Here is a 17663-nt window from a genome sequence, read left to right as displayed (position 1 = left end):
GATGAATATAAACAGAGTATGGATTCTAAAGTCTATGATATAGTTACTGCAGATCGATTGCACTATAAAGAAGAAAAAAGTCATACATTAAGTTACTCAGTAAATAAGATGGTCGGTCTTTAACTTTGACATATAAATAGAAATCAATATTTACTTGCATTACTTATTGGGGTTATCTTTTATAATTTATAAATAATAATCATACAGTAGGTTTTTTGGCATTAATCTCAAAAACTTATACTTTTTAAAAAACATGAAAACAACTCAATATGCTCTAGTCTCTTTTATTGATATTATGTTGAGCATTAATGGTATAACTTCAGTAATGATCTATTAAAGAGATGTCAAACACAAGGCCCGGGGGCCGGATGCAGCCCGCGAAGTGGTTTCATGTGGCCCGTGAAGCCATCCTGGAAACAGTGAGGGAACGGCCCCTGCTGCCTTGGCCCTGGCTCAGGCTGGCCGGGAGCCAATGTACAATTTTGTGGTGGTTGGATCCAGGAGGAAGAAAACAGCAACTTCAGAGAGCATTAACACAATAAAGGACATGGGCCCTTTAAGAAACCAGATGGAGAGAATGGATGGACCGGTAACCAGGTCAAGGAGCCAAGCGCAAAGCCGCCCGGCAGCATAAGAAGGACTCCCAGCAATCTTGCATCATGCTCTGATGATGTCGGTAGTGTTGACCGATGAAAGGCTCAGCTTTTAATTAAAGAGTTTTGTTTTTAGTATTATCCTGGTGTTTGGATTATTTTATAAGATAGATAGATAGATAGATAGATAGATAGATAGATAGATAGATAGATAGATAGATAGATAGATAGATAGATAGATAGATAGATATAGATATATTCATAAAATTTCTGTAAGAGTATGAGTTTGTTTGTTTAAGACTCAAAATTAGCAAAATTAATGAACAATCCAAGAATTTGTAGATATGTTATATCTTAAGAGGATAAAAAAATAGGCAAGCAATATAATTCTCAAGTTATAATATTGCTAGTATATTGGTCTAATTGCAAAGGTAATTTGCAGCAAAGTGGAGTCAATCAAGAGTATGTTGCAAAGGAGGCCTTTCCACAGAAAAAGCATATAAACTGAATGACCCTAGGATGAACAATCTTGCCCCATGCTCTTCATTCTCTATTAATCAAGGATTTTACTAACACTGTTAGGCATCCAAGAGAAAAACTTTAACTGAGGATGATACTTTCAATTAACTGGAAGTGTGATCATGCATAACTGATCAGCTGCAAGATAGAGCCACATTATACCAAGGAAGACCTCCTGCTGCCAAAATCAGCACCTGGTGCTTAGACTGCAAATGAATCGCATAGCCTTGGTCTGAATGTGCAGGAGAAATGAGTTCGTTAACCAACAATGAGCCATAGATCCAGAAAAGTTCACCTGGCTTCTCAATGGATTTTATCTGGTTTTGATATAATTTGACAGCGATTAATGTAGACTTGTAAAAGGGTATGAAAGATGTTCACACCAACTTATTTAGCTCAGGGCATGTCAATTCGATAGCACACAAACACACACACACACACACACACACACACACACACTTGGAACAATCCAACAATGGAATCTCCAAAGTTTCTAAAGCCATTTCTTTCTCCTGATAGAGTGAAACAAAGAAAAGATAGGAGAGAATGTATTTACACCAACTCTTCATCTTGCAGAGCAAAATAATGTTTTGGATGAAGTGAAAACATGCCCCCTAAAACATTATTATACTTAATGGCCAGCATGCACTTCTGAGACTCTCTTAATATTGGACTTTTCATGCCAGAAAGAATCAATTTCAGACATTGAGCAAACAGAAAGCTTCTTCCAATATATTTCCCCCTCCAAGACTGGAACATAGTTTCTGATCTTGGAGTGATTAAAAAAAAATTCAAAATGTTATGGAATAAACTATCAGAGATCATAACATGACAGCTTTAGTTGTGATTCTACTGAAACGTCTCCTTATAACTTTAAATCATTCTAAATATTTATTTACTTATTTTTAATCCCAGGTTAAATACTGCAAAGCAAAAATACATTTTATAGATCCCATTCCCTATTAAGACGACCCATTGGAATGACATTATCTTGTTGAGCAAGTGGCTCAAACATTTAATTGTCTGTAAACATTAGCCAATTAAAAGAAAGAAAGAAAGAAAGAAAGAAAGAAAGAAAGAAAGAAAGAAAGAAAGAAAGAAAGAAAGAAAGAAAGAAAAGGACCTAATTTCAAGGCCCTGAACATAAACTGAGTGGCACAGATTGTGTTTACACTTTAACTCCCAGGATGCTTGTTTCTAAGTGTAGCAGAGCGTAGTGGAAAATGTGTACCATACTATCAATACATGCAAACAATCTGTCAAGAGTTGATGATGTGCCTGTTCAAATTTATTTTTTTGTACATGCAGCATTCAACACAAAATGTATTTATAGGTAATGCAAAGGAGTTCAGAGTAATGTTTCATTATTAGCATAATTCACCCCAGAAAGGACTATTATATGTAGAAAGTGATATTTCCAGAAGTACATAATAATACCAGACCACTTTCTTCTTTGATCCCAGTGCGCACATTAGCCCTCCAGACAAATTCTCAAAAGTAGTAATCATTCATAAAAGAGAAAAACAAACTCAAACTGGTAACAGAATGTTAATGGGAAAGCAAATCTACAAGTCCAAAAAAATAAAGATTTGATTTACACTCCAAATTTAGTGCTAGACAAATCATTATTAGGAGAAGGACCAAAGTTGAGGTGCAATCACCAAGAAGACCCTACCATTGGTCAGTACCTTTGTTGCTTCAAAATCCTCTGAAGGATTTATTAATATCTGAGGAGAAAGTATCTGAGATTTAATCCAGTTCATTGGCTGCTGCTTGCTGGGCCATAGGGATTTTAGCCAAAAAAACTCATCACATCTTTTATTTCATTATATGGAAAAAGCAACAGACGTGTTTCTTCACCTTTAGTGCCATCTTTGTCTTACACTGTCTTATGTTTGCTGACTATATTTCTAAAATACTGTTCTGATCTCAAACATAGCTTCGCATTTGATATATAACACTTTGAACCATAAATTCTCATTAAAAACAATGACAAACAGTCAACCTACTCATTTGCTTGCCCACAACAGTACATTAGTTGATCCTATTTATTGATCTCTGAAGCAATATTGTGAAAAAGTAAAGAAGCATTTACAGTATTTTGCCAAGTTCATGTATCTGGCTGTTGAACAGTTAAATGAATGAGACTCTGCTCAAAGGCAGGGACTTTCTTTCCTCAATGTGACATTCCCCTTAGTCTCAGGCAAAACTAACTCAGAACACATCCAGTATAAAATTAAACCTCATTTTAATTATCTAGCTGCCTGTTTCCTCAGCTTAATTAACTTTTCTGAGTGCTTTTCTCCATCACATAGCAGACTGGATCTATTTTACCTTATTCAGCATTTCATCCTTTTCTCCTTTCTCTTGGTTCCTAGGACAACGAAATCTTTTTAAAGCCCTAATTATTATGCCAAAGAAAGAGATATGAGATTTGAAAGACAAGCTAGAACAAAAATTGGGGAAATGCAGCCATGCATGCTGATGAAAGAACTCTCCTGTTCTGAACAATAATCCCTTCCAGATTGTAAATGAACTAGCTTGAAATGTTTAATTATCTTGTTAAATAAATTCAGATTACAGAATCCCAATAATTACAGGTCATCAGACAGTTTTTGATAGTCTACAAATTGACAGCTAATAATAGTAGTGATCAAATAAATGTAGACTAAAATTGCACCAGGTTTACACACTCATGCTTTTTATTCCTATTATCCCTACAGATTTACATGTGATTTTGAAAGTCATGAATTACATCTTGGAATATCAAGTAGGTTAAAAATGCATATAAGTCGTATATACTGTACGTAAGAAAAAGGATGCGCAATTAACCCTGAATTTCAATGAATTTTAGATATCTGATGGCTTGTCAGCAAGTCTTTAAAAATAGAGCTGAATAAATGTTATGTCAAATCATCATTATGACAACAAGATGTTTTACCATAAAAACAGAGTGATATGTATTTAATACATTTTCTAAACTGTCTTTTAAGTGATAAGTGATCCTGAAGTTCAGTTTAGATATCACACTGAATTAAGGGTTTTATTTACCAAATTTTTTCTGGTATCTCTATTTGCATTACTAATGTGACAAAAGTCTATGGATCTAAGTGATGGGGGTCTCAGTATCTAGAAAATGAAGCAACAGTAACAAAATGTGTCTCAGTAGTGAGTAGTAATACATATGGAAAAGATTCTGTATATGTGTGAGAGAATATATATTTGAAAGTGTGTGTCTGGTCTTGATTGCATGTTTGTATGTTTTAATTTAATAATCAACCTAAATAATTAAATAGTACAAATAAATAAGATTCTATTTTATGGCAAACATTGATTAAAGTTTTCATTATAGTAAAAGACTAATATTGCATTTACTCTATCACCCAAAAGGCTAGGTTTTTCCAAAATAATTTACTTTTAAAATGTGTCAGCTTAGCTGAGACTAAAATAAGAAAGGCAGATAGGTAAGTTGATGATGTGGTTGGTCACACTCAGTCAAAAATTTAGATTGGATTTGGCATTTTTATCCACCACTGTTTTGGTTGGATGGACACAACTCTATTTGAAAGAAGAAAAGGGCTGTTTTTTTTTTCCAAACAGTTGTCACATTTCTCTTCTAAGCAATCACCTTTTTTGCTTCTTAAACCTTGCAAATATCTTGAAAACGCCCCACATTTTATTCCACCTTGTATTAGTGCTATACAGTACTCCATTTCCAAGTCAATTATTGGTACTTTCCTGCCTACCCATTCCCCCACCCCCAGCCCCATTGAAGATTGCAAGTCAACGCCCTTGCAGAAAAGCAATCCATTTCTCTCACACAAAGTGGCAATAGTTGCCTGGCCTGCTGCTTTGTTTGATTACTAGACAATATTAAATTAGCGTCTTGGTATTGTGCATCAATTAGAACGAGGTATTGACATCACCCGGCAAGAAGTGCCGCTACAGAGTGAAAAGGCAAGCACTTTTGTGTTTTCCTACAGTGACCTCTGTCTGAAATTCCACTAACATCTGGTTATTTACAATTCAATCTGCTCAGAATCATTCTGTTGGCTGCCGAAGCGTTCTCTCAGCATCCCAGAATCAATTAAGGATCCCATAAATAAGAACATCACAGAACAGAGGGGAGGAACATTGAATTATTTGTGAGACTTGTCCAGCAGCATTCGATTTGTCCAAAGTAAACATTAACAGCACCAGTACCTAATTGTCTCCAGCTGCCTGAAACAATTCTCTACCCCTGCCAAAAATCACTATTTGAAAGTAGGCTTTGGAATAAAAATCAAATGGGAGGGTTGTATTAAAATGCAAAAGAAGGGACTTTTGATCTTTTTCTCCTTCCCTTTGGTGCTTCTGTAACACCAAGTGGACCATCGCTGCTATGTCCTTAATCGGCAGAGGAGCAAACATTATTGACTGGAGTAAATCAGCAAGGATGAACTCCAGCAAAAGCAGCTGTCATGGTGTGTGCTTCAGTGCACAGGGCTGCAGACTCACTGGGAAAAGCTCTGATTATCAGTTAACTGAAAGTTATAAGTAATAACTCTCATCAAACTAAGAGATAGTAGAGGGAGGTGGTGGGGGGAAGCACACTTTTTTTTAAGCCAAGTTGATTATAATTATTTTGAGAGGGGGGTCCATTTTGTTCTGATTAATGCAATTAAATATCTTAAGGTTTAAGAACTTCCCAAGTAAATTATGATTTTTTGTGTGTGTTTCAGCTGATGTTCAGTGACTGATTTTCGGGGGGGGGGGCTGTTTTCCACATTGACCAGAGCCACCTAATAGAAAAATCCATTGAGTTTCCTTCGTCTAAACTCAACAGAATCATCTGCTGATGCTATTAAGAGCTTATTGAATAGGTTCAGTCGAGTCTGCTTTACATCCATTCTGTCCATAATAGCAGTGAAAATACAATAAAACCTCAGAGTTTGAGAAAATAAGAAAAAAGCAAAAGAGGCTGAGAAAAATAAATCAGTCCTCAAAAACACCTAAATTTGTTTTTTTTTTTTACTGCTATTATACAGCTGTGTTCTATTTAGTGAACAATTTTATAGCCAATTCATTTACATTTATATGGTGACATCATGTTCAGTGGGGCATCTGAACTTCTTTAATGTGGAAGCCTTGGTGCTGAATGAATTGAGTTGTTTTCCTGCAGACATTTTTTTTACCGACTATAAAAAAAGTGCTAGAAGGAAGTGGGTTTTGCCCTCTGTTTCTATACAGTAGCTTATCCAGTCAGTATTGGTTTTCTTTAATGTGGTTTTGTGTGTGTGTGTGTGTGTGTGTGTGTGTGTTTGTAACACATTGTTACACTTGGGGTCTGTACGCAAAAGCAAAGATAGGCAGATAGAACTGAATGTTAGAGTGTCCAGTCAATTATAAATCTCTAGTGATCTTCTAAAATTAAATGATAAAGTTATATATACATTCCTCAATGTCAGTAATAAGACCTGCAGTTTTTTTTTCAGAATAAGTATAATTTCTTTTTTCTTTTCTTTTCTTTTCTTTCTTTTTCTTTTTTTTTTGTGCTGGCAAGTACATGTCAATGTTGTTGTTTTTTTAAGGGCAACATGTTTCTTCAAAAAAACAACCACCACAGGATGCATAAATACCAAATGGCTGTCATTGTAGGTGCAGCCAACCACAGGTCAGTCATTTCATAGAAATCAAAGTGACAAGACAAATGATTTGCCCCAGAACCCAACTACAAGGCAGAGATGTATAGAAGTCATAGCAAAACATGATCACTTTTTGATAATAACTCACATTTTTCCTAACACTCTTTTCTCTGTCTTTCAGGATCATCTGCCCCCACAATTCACATCTGAAGCCCTTATCCAAGTTTCATTCTCCCAATTTTCTATTCTGTTGGATTACCTTTAGATACTTCCTACTACATTTCTTTCTTTTTTTACAAGGCAGGCAAACGGGAATGTTTAAAAGTGAAACATTGGTCTCTAGTTGCTAACTTTCTGGCATCAGAAGTACTTGTTTTTAATGCTGGTGTTTTTCCCAACAAACTGAGATGCAATACTTTTTGCCAAAGGACTATGCAATTTAGAGATCTCAGACAGTTTTATAAAGATTAATATGCAGGTGAATTACATGTCTATATCAAGAAGCTTGATATGGACAGCAGAGAGGTTATCCAAGAGGCTGAATCACTAACTAAGCCATTTTACCTGCCTACTTTTATTGTTAATATTATTATTAGTTTTTTGGCTATTCTCTGCAGACACGGAAACTTCTATTCAGTCAATAATTCACTTGGCCCGGACCCTCTGGGTCTTCAGCAAGGCTCTGAAAACTTGCCTTTTCCCTTTGGCACATAGCCAGGATGACAAATGGGTTGGTGTGCTGAAACTGTCATTTTGATTTTGTTCCTGCCAATGTTGTTGGTTTTAATTGTAATGTTGTTTTTCTTAGATTTTATTGATGTATGCTGCACAGGGTCCTGATCATTTGAACTGAGCAATCCTATATTAAAAGAAGAAATCTTCTAAATAAATAGGATTGTTCATCCTTTCTAAGATGAATAAAAAGAGAGGAGAATCTCATCTCCATTCCTTCATTTATTTATGTAGGTATGAATTTGGCTATAATATTCTTGACCTTCAGTGGATCGTATATTTAGAATGATATATGAAGAAAGGAAGAAGCAAATTAAAAAGGGAATTGATGTTCATTTGCACTTGTAAGAAGTGTACAGTCAGACTCACTAATACATATTACAGATTCATTTTTTCTTAGTAAGGATAGTCCATGAGTCCTTATCTTGTATAGGCTCAGAGATGCCTATAAACCAGCTTCAGCACCATTTTTAATGACCCTTTGCCTATCAGATTATTACTCAAATCATACCAACTATGATTGCACAAAATGCCATATAAATTATTTGTTAGTTTATATATAGTAAACTAATATGCATGTTGCACAACGATTATTCCAAAACTTTTAAGATTTGTGGTTAAAACTTTTCAGCAATTAGATTAACAAATTAAAGCTTCAAAAATTAGGCTAACTCTTGTCTATATTTGTAGACATTTTTAGGCCTTAAATGTGACCAATTATAATTCATACATCTTAGGAGCAAAAGTGTATATAATATGGATAAGCAAATTTGGGGATTGTTGGGCACATCTGGATTACTTGGAGCATCTTGTGGTAGAGCTATCATAAAATGTGTTATTAGGCCATTTGCCTGTTCAGAAACTTCCAGTTGTCATAACCAATCTCTGTCTCACACATAAACACACATCCATGAACAGGGACACATACATAAATAACCATAAGATAAATACAGGTAGTCCTTGACTCACAACTGGTTGCTTAGCAACTATTCAAACTTACAATGGACCTTCCCAGAGTTACTTATTGTTTGGGATTCATCATTCCAATGGCTGCCCACCTCCCCCCCCCCGCCATAGTCACATGATCACATTTTGGGCACTTGTCAACCAGCCTGTATTTAGGACCATTTGTAGCATCCTGTGATCATGTGACCATGATTTGTGATATTTTTATGTCCATTGCAAACAATAAATTCACTTAACTATGGTGTTTCACTTGATGACTTCTGCAAAAAAGGTCGTAAAATCAGGCACCATCTTCAGATGGTGACCCATTTGGTGACTGCCACAACTTACAACCATAATTCCATAGTAAATTACAGTCATAAATCAAGGATTATCTCTCAGCCTGCCTCAACCATAATCCTTGCCACTGATCTTTGTAGGATCCTGCTTTTGGGATAGAAAAAAGCATTGTACTTCTGTTATTCATTTGTTTTATTGTCTATGGATGTCTACTCCTGGATCTACCTATGGCTCAGAAGCATTCTTGTAAACAAAGATGAGTCTAGGGACTGATGTTGTAGATGGCCTCTTTTCTTTTATTTAAAAAATATGGTATCGAGGAGAAAGCCTGAGAGATGCCAAGGAAAATGTCCATGGACCCCACAACACTTGTTCCTGAAATAAAACAATTTGAAGTATGTAGAGGTCATCTAGTCCAACCCCCCACCCAAGCAGGAGACCCTATTCCAGTTTTGACAGATGGCAGTCCAGTCTCTTCTTGAAAGCTTCCAGTGATGAAGCTCCCACAACTCCTGAGGGCAAGATGTTCCATTGTTTGATTGTTCTCAATGTCAGAAAATTTCTCCTTATATCTAGGTCAGTGGTTCTCAACCTTTTTAATGCCATGACCCCCAACCGGTTGTAAGTCAAGGACTACTCAACCGGTCGTAAGTCGAGGACTATTCAACTGGTGCAGCACCGTTTGCAGAATGGGACTTTTGGCAGGCTCAGCAGGGCAGAGACAGCTGGACAATTCCTATTGGCTTTTGAAAGCCAATAGAATTAGACTCTATTCAAGAGAGTCTATTCTATTGGCTTTCAAAAGCCAATAGAATAAAAGGGAGTAGCACAGCTAAGGAAAAGGGGGAAAAATGGCGGACTGCATTGTTTGGCGACCCCCGTGAAATGGTCGTTCAACCCCAAATGGAGTCCCGACCCACAGGTTGAGAACTACTGATCTAGGTAGAATCTCTCTTTGATCAGTTTACATCCATTATTCCTTGTCTGGCCTTCAGGTGTTTTGGAAAATAGATTTGAGTCCCTCCTCTCTGTGACAGCCTCTCAAATATTGGAACACTGCTATCATGTCTCCCCTAGTCCTCCTCATCACTAGACTAGCTATCCCCAATTCCTGTAACCATTCTTCATATGTTTTAGCCTCTAGTCCCCTAATCATCTTCATTGCTCTTCTCTGTACTCTTTCTAGTCTCAACATCTTTTTATAGTGTGGAGACCAAAAGTATCCATCAGTATAAACACAACTACTGTAATTAATCTAAAGGCTTTCAAAAATGGCTGGAATTAAATAATCTATCAGATTAAATGACCCCAAGATTCCTTGTAATTCTATAATGTGCTTCTCTCCCTCACTTAATGACTTGCCATGCAGATCAATGCTATACTTCATACCTTACACGTAACCAGTTATATTTCACTGAATTAGCTTTCCTTGTATACTTACATGATTCCATTTCTCTCCACATGAAACTTTTTTATAGTTTGAGGTTTAAAGACTGTTCTTAAATTGATGCTAAGTAAAATTATGGGATTACTTAGTAAATATAGCAATCCAAATGAAATGTGATTCTTAAAGTAGAACAGTAGATGGCATAATTGCCCTGTGGTGCTACAGAAGTTTCAGAGGGCTCCCTGCTTTCAGCTAGAATCAAAAAAAATTATATTGTCCAACCAAAGCTAAGCAATTTAGAGTTCCCATTATTCTAATGGAGAAAAGATCAGCAGAGCCTTAGCTCTCTTGCCAAAATCAATAAGAGTTAAATAATTTCTGGAGGATATGCAATATAGTATTATTTTCCTCCTAGCTTAATCCTTTAAACCAGGGACCAGAATACTCTGCAGAATATTGGAACTTGTCATGGTGATGGTATGATAAATTCACTACCAGTAAACTACAGGGGCTCAAAGTAGAGTTTAGCATTTGAAGCGATCAGCTGAATCCATATTGTTCACCAATGGCAGCCACACTAAAGCATTAACACAGCAAGGAGGGCTACACAAGGAACTCCAGTATATTCAAAGGGGAAAAGATAATTCAGCTTGCATAGGGAGGGATATACACTCCACCTCTTGCACTCCTTAAGTCAACTGTATCAGTTCCTAGGTTTGCACAATTGCAGCTGCATGAGCCCAGGGTAAAAAACAAAATCAGCTTTTTTAAGTGCAACATGCAAGTTTCCTTCCACATGCCATTTTTGAGGCTACTACATCAGTAGATGAAAAATATTGCAAAAGAGGGGGGAAACATCAGGAAAAAATAGTGAGGGGATGTTCAAATGAACAGTTTGATTCTGGGCCTCTTGGAATCTTATAAAAGTCTCAGAGTGAATCCTGGTTGAAGGCTGACAAGGAGACTGGGTAAAATCATGAAATATATAGACAATAAATTTGTAGGAGGTTTTAAAAAATATTTGGATGTTCAGTTTGAACCAAAAGGGTTTACATCCCTTCATAAATTCATTTGGGGTCTATCTTGATCCCAATCTTAGATCAGAATTTTCAGATTTCAGGAAGAAAGCCCTTGAATAATTAAAAGAGAAATGCCAGCCAGGTTCCAGCCTTCTGGAACCTTGTTGAGAGATGAACTTCTCTCATACTTAAGAACAGCAGTATTTTTCAAAGAATCTTGTGGCTTCTTGCTTTTATGGGCTGATTCATTTTTGTAATTGAGTAAAACAAATACACTGTTACTTCAATTTGTGTATAAGGTTTCATTCTTCATAAGCAATTTACGTATCAGGAAACATTAGAAGCATGTTTGCATTTCCAAAGGGAAGCGGAGCTGTTTTCATCTCAGTTTTTAGTGCTAAGCTTTAAAAGGTTCTTCTTAATGTAAGGGATGAGTCTAGAAATTATAGTTTGCAAACCATGGTTAAAGATTTATGTATGACCCAGCCACTGTGGTTTAGTAAACAAACCATACTTAAATCAAGCTATCATAATGTACTATATGAACCTTTAGCTACCAGGTTTAAGATACAAAAATCTGGATTATTGCAGTTTAGATCTGATAGACTTGTGTTGGACAGCTATGGTTTCAGAATATATAGCACCCCTAAGTCATATTAGTAATGGTGCCACCTCATGCTGATGTGAAGATTTGCATTTTTGGAATTATTTGGAAAGAGGGGAAACATTCATGCTCCCTAAGTTTACAGTCCTAGATCAGTGCCTGCTTGGTCTTAACCTAGAGTTGGGTCACAGATGCCAAAAGTAAATAATTCTTCTTTCTTAAAGAAGGAAGTGAAGGAGGATCTGACTTACTTACGGTATTTATTAGCTTCCATGGAGTGTACTAATGCCATGTCTTACCTTAAGGATATGATGTAGGCATTTGACAGCAATCAGCTACAGATCTGAACTGCTTTATTACACACAAGTGACATACAGAACAAATGAAATCCACAATGAGTTTTTCTTCTTCTTTCCTCTACACTGTTACCCCTCATAACCCCCAGAACTTCTGTAGCACATTCATCAACTTTGGAACATATCTGGAGAGATGAAAGTCAGTAAAGTGTAGTCATTAATATGCTAGGCTAGGAGTTGAAGCAGTCCATCCTAAACCATGGAAGCTCATTGAGGGACTTTGCGTAAATCACTCTCTCAACCCAACATGTCTTATGACTGTATTGGGGGGGCGGGGGGAATAAGAGGCAAAAGTGCAAGTTAAATCAACTACTACTACAAATGTAGTAAGAGAATATGTTCATATATCTAATTCCAAAGGTATAATTCTTTCATAGGAATAAAATCCCATTGTATTACAGGCATTACTTTCAAGGAAATAATTAAAAGGTATACAGCATTAGCTATAATGCTACAAAGACAATGCATGCATATTCTGCTAAGCCATAATGCAGTTGGTCTGATTTTGACTGTAGAGTGTGAACTTAGTCTTTGCGGCTCTTAAATCAATATTTACAGCTTAGCAAATTGCATGAGATAAATCCATTGAAGTTTATATAATAATCAATGATTAAGAAAATCATGACTTTAGTTCATTATGTAAATGCAGTCTAAAACTAGCTTACCTGTCCAGCCAGATGGCACTGATTTAAGGCAGCACGTACATTCAGCAGTCTGGATTCAATTTTTCTACAATGCAAATTGAAACTTCATTTATAAAAATCTTTCATCCTCCATACAAATAGTAAAATGGCTGTATTAAAGTGTAATGAATATAAGCTATCTAATATTTGTCAAGATCCATTGCAAAATTTCTTCATTAATTTTCTGGGACACATCCTTCTCCAAATAGTGCTTGATAACTCTCAGCATGATATAAGCATTAGATTTGATGGATAAATATTGTGCTATGTCAGCTTCTCTTCAACAGTATTCAGTTACCAAGCTGATAGATTGATGCAGGCAGACTGTTCACTTCACACATTCCTTTGCAGTTCAATGGAGACCTTGCCCTCTTATGCAGCATTCTTTGATCCTGGAGACCTTGAAACTGTGCTGATACATTTTCTGTGTCACTATCTCACTTCCAATAGAGACATAAATTTCACAGGTTTTAAGTACTATGAATTCTTCTTAGGAAAAAAAGAGAAGATATTGTATTTTGAACTTAATTTAGAATAGTTATTTCCAAGCCATGCCTACATATTGGAAGATTTTGACTTTCTCTATAGGCCATTGAAACCATAACCTGACAGTGTTTTTTAAAACGTAAGACGTTTTCTTTATAATTTTTATTAGAGAGTTTCACATAAGTAAAAGATAACCATGAAATGACATAAAATCAAGAGAAAGGAGAAAAAAATAAAAGAAAAAGTACAAAAAGTAGTATGGATAGAAAGGAAAGAAGTAAATTGCAATCCTAGTTACAAATAAACTTATTCTCTCCCCTTCCCTTTTAAAATTATATTACATGATTCCCTTCTTCCCTTATTGAAGCCTTTTTAATCAGCAAATACAGAAATCATCAGTTCATTTTTTCCATCTACAGCAAAAAAAGTGATAGGTAGATAGATAGATAGATAGATAGATAGATAGATAGATAGATAGATAGATAGATAGATAGATAGACAGAGATTTGTAAACACATCATTAAAATCCTTGACTACATGATACAGCATTGAATAATGCTTTTATCATTACATTTATATGAAGCGATCTCACAAATAGAATGCAAATACATATTGATGTTCCAAGACAGAAAACCTAAAACACATGATATTTATTGCTGAAGAAATCACAATTCTTCAAATAATGATAAATTCCCCCTGCCCTTTTTTGGCATTTGGTGGCAATAAGTTGATTTAAAGTATTAACATCCCTGTTTGCCTATGACTTCAAAGAAATATATTTATGTACTTTTTTCAGACTGGAATTATGCCAGAATATATGTCATTATGTGAATAAGGACCAAATTATGTTTTGTCTGAACAATTTCCTTGACACCCTTTAATCCAGGAAATACAATGGCTTGATGTCAGAAGGCTCACATGGATCTAATGACGCCCATAAATGTTTTTTAACACGATCACACATGTTATGATGACATGTCATACAGAAATTGAAATAAAAATATATGCCCATTGAAAAAACTGAGGGTTAGGGAAGTTAAAAATCCCACCATTTTACAGTAAAACAGCTATAATTTAGTTTAAGAAAATCTAGGTATTAATCCTTCTGTAGTATCATAGTAATCTGCTTAAAATAATGTGTTGGCATGACATATCTCTAAACAAATATACTAATATTGGAGTTATATTCATAGTTTACAACACTCTTTCTGTTTCAAAAATTTAATGAGACTTGTAAACCATCCATTTATGCCAATTTTAAGAGTTTTTTTTAAAAGCCTGTATTTCTGCATACAAACTAAGAATGTTCCCTTAATATAACTATTCCATATATTTAAAATATTCATAAAATAATAATTATAAATTCACCTAGAAGCCTTAGAAGGCATAAAAAGTATATTATATTATTTCTACATAGTTAAATTACATTATTACTTTCAAAATCTACTGCATTCTGCGTTTGCCTGGAAATCCTTTGATATGATGTTGTCTGAAAAAGATGAAAAGAAAATTCTACAGGAATAACTTCAGGAGAAAGCAAAAGATGTGGGAATTACCTGTTCTACGGAAATATACCTCTTCTTCCCAGTGTACTGAGTTGGTCTCAGTACACATGGCCCAACCATCATAGTAAAAAAGTTGACTAATAAAAGAAGTTGCCTTTGAAGATATATCCAAGAGCTTACATTATTTTCCACTGTTAGGCTTGATGCAATTTATTGAAAATTCTTTTTGCTTAATATCTGTATTGATCATTTAGAACTCAACAATTTATATGGGACTCTCTGCCCAAAAGAGAAGAAGACAACACAGAAACCAATTTGGTCTTCCTAGCAGTGAGAAATTAGAGCATTTGCCTATAATCTCCAGATCCCTTCCTCTGGCAGTAAGAGCCTAAGCTTATTATTCAGACATGAACAATAATCAGCAGCAATTGGGGTTATGCTATTTCTTTAATTGGTGCAATTAAATATTTATCTTGTTTTTTTTCTTGGAGTATCTGCTAATTTGCCCTGGAGTGGAACTTCACTTCACCTTTATCATACTACCTCTATCTTACCTCTATCAGGCCATTTTGTTTTCCTACTGATAAGAGCAGTTCTGCTAGTTCAAGTGGGAGGACACTTTTTCTGCTGGTTGTGATTTGGGGAAGGCGGGCGAATTAGCTGATACTCTTTGCAGATCCTCTGAAATCTCTGAGAAAATATCACTTCTTCTTAATGACATTACTCAAATTGTACTGAGGTAGTTAGCCCATTGCTCTTTTCCCAGTTTATATTATTCTAAAGCCAGAGAGTAAACTCCTTACTGGAGAAAAAAGTAAGTATATGTAAATTGCAGTTTTGGAGGGAGTGGTTGAACTTGGAGCAATGATAAGCTATTGGAATATACAGAGCCCTACAGTGGTGGGATTCAAATACGTGAACAACCAGTTCTCTGTGTAGATGCTGCTTCCGGAAGTCCATTCTGGGCCTGGGCAACAAAAAATTAGCTACCAGATCTGCTGAAGTGGTGCAAACCGGTTGAATCCCACCACTGGAGCCCTACCATTGTAGATGCATAGGGGATACAAGCTACTATACCTGAGGTGTGAAAATACAGGTGGTGGTGAACATCTTCAGAAAACTCAAACTGTTTGATATCACCTAGTGCAGACATGTCAAACTTGCGACGTCACATGACATCACACAAGGTATCGGGACGGTTTTGCCATTGCCAGCAATGGGGTGCGCGCAGCTTCCAGATGATGCATCTAGCCCGCGGGCCATCACTTTGAAACCCCTGACCTAGTGCCTCTCCAGATACTTGTAGCCCAGATAAGATCACCCTACCAATGTTTGGAAAATCTGATCACCCTCTCCTGCTGCCAATTACAATGCATTGGTTGGGAGGCAGTCAGTGTTACTAGTTGGAAACGAAAGGGCATCCTCCTCTTTCAGTAGAAGTATAGAGGAGGGAAGGAAATCTCTTTCCTGGTGCTTTCAGAGCAACCTGTGTGGTGCTACCACTATAGGCTGTCGGAGGTCTCAGGATATAACCTGGAGCAGAAATGTAATTTTCCCCAGGTGTACTAGCCTCATGTCTTGCCCTACTCAAACTAAGCATGATCATGAGTTTCATCATTATAATTAAGAAAATACTGAAAAAATAGGTAACCCATTCTCCAATCTCTTTATCTTATCAATTCTGTGCCTTAGTTCTAGAAATTTTCTGAAGCCAAAAAGATTTTTTTTCTCCATTCCTGGGCTAACACAATAAATAAGAAATATCTGCCTTGCTACATAGCTTTGATCCCACTGATATCAATGGGTTTAGCAGTGTCCAGTCTGAAACAAAACTGACCATTGCTTAAAACAAACTAAGACATCATTTAGTGGCTAAGGGCAACATTTTACATCTTTTGGAGAGCTGATGATTACAGCGTGGATGAGAAATTTTGTTCTAAAGTCAGTAACATCTTAATGCTAAATTCAATCTTAGTATTAAAGTTAATAAAACTATTTACTCTGCGCCTATTAAGACAGATGAATAAAGCATTACCAGTGAGAAAGTAAAATGCAGGTGATGTCATTTATATAAGTAACTTATTAACTTAAAAGCTCTGGCTTGAACTAGATTGAGAATATAAAAAAAAAACTAACCCAGATAGCAGCAGCTGCTTGTTCTGTACAAGTACTTGTTAAAGGAAAGGCAAGCCATACCAATTTATTTTTTTCAACACCAATCTCACGTTGTTAAAATGATGAGGAGAAAGCATTCTTCTAGTGACTCAGATTTTCACCACAAAAGTCAAGTCAGCTTCTGCAAATCAAGTGATCAAGTATGTTGCCTTAGCCCTATTGACAACGCTGAATCAGTGTTCATAAGGTATGTTTAGAAAAATTGCTTTTATTCCCTTTTCTGAATATGTTGACTTGATGGACTTATCACATTGTAGCTTTTAAGCAGTGCTCCTAACTTGCCCACTTTACAGAAGATATTGTGATATGATGATGCTGCATTGGAAAGCAGACTAAATGTTAAATGTATTTGTTTGCTATTTTTAAATCGATGGCAATTAATAGTTGCATTCAAAACTCTTAATTTCATTTAAAATGCCTCAGACTATGTAAATATATTAGAAGAACTAAAGAAAATGAATCAAGAGAAAAGGCAGAAAAAAAACTACTTTTCTATAATTTCAAAATAAAGTAGTTTAGTATATTATTTAATTTTAAATCAATGAGTTAAAGCTAGACTGCATGAAATCATTTTATCTAATCTTGCATCTCTGCTGATTTTAAGTTACTTCAAAGGCTAATAGTTGCCACAGTTTATTAAACAAGTATAATAACAAGTATACTTGTCTATGATCTACCATTACGCTAAATTTTCAAACTAAGCTCAATTTAGCTACTCTGTGCACCAGATAAAGT

General features: G+C 35.8%; 1 protein-coding gene across 1 annotated transcript in view; it reads left to right on the top strand.

Annotated features, from left to right (window-relative positions):
* Positions 1-16923: 16923 nt before the first annotated feature.
* Positions 16924-17663, top strand: part of GRAMD2B (GRAM domain containing 2B) — a 53029-nt gene continuing 52289 nt past the window's right edge. The window contains exon 1 of the mRNA XM_039334167.1: positions 16924-17115. Coding sequence (XP_039190101.1) covers positions 16988-17115 — 128 coding nt within the window. The 5' untranslated portion in view covers positions 16924-16987. The remainder of the gene's footprint in view (positions 17116-17663) is intronic.

The sequence above is a fragment of the Crotalus tigris genome, unplaced genomic scaffold, assembly GCF_016545835.1.
Source record: "Crotalus tigris isolate CLP2741 ecotype Arizona unplaced genomic scaffold, ASM1654583v1 scf7180000017628.32516253702:7417878, whole genome shotgun sequence".
Classification (NCBI taxonomy): Eukaryota; Metazoa; Chordata; class Lepidosauria; order Squamata; family Viperidae; genus Crotalus; species Crotalus tigris.
This window is presented reverse-complemented; position numbering and strand designations above follow the sequence as displayed.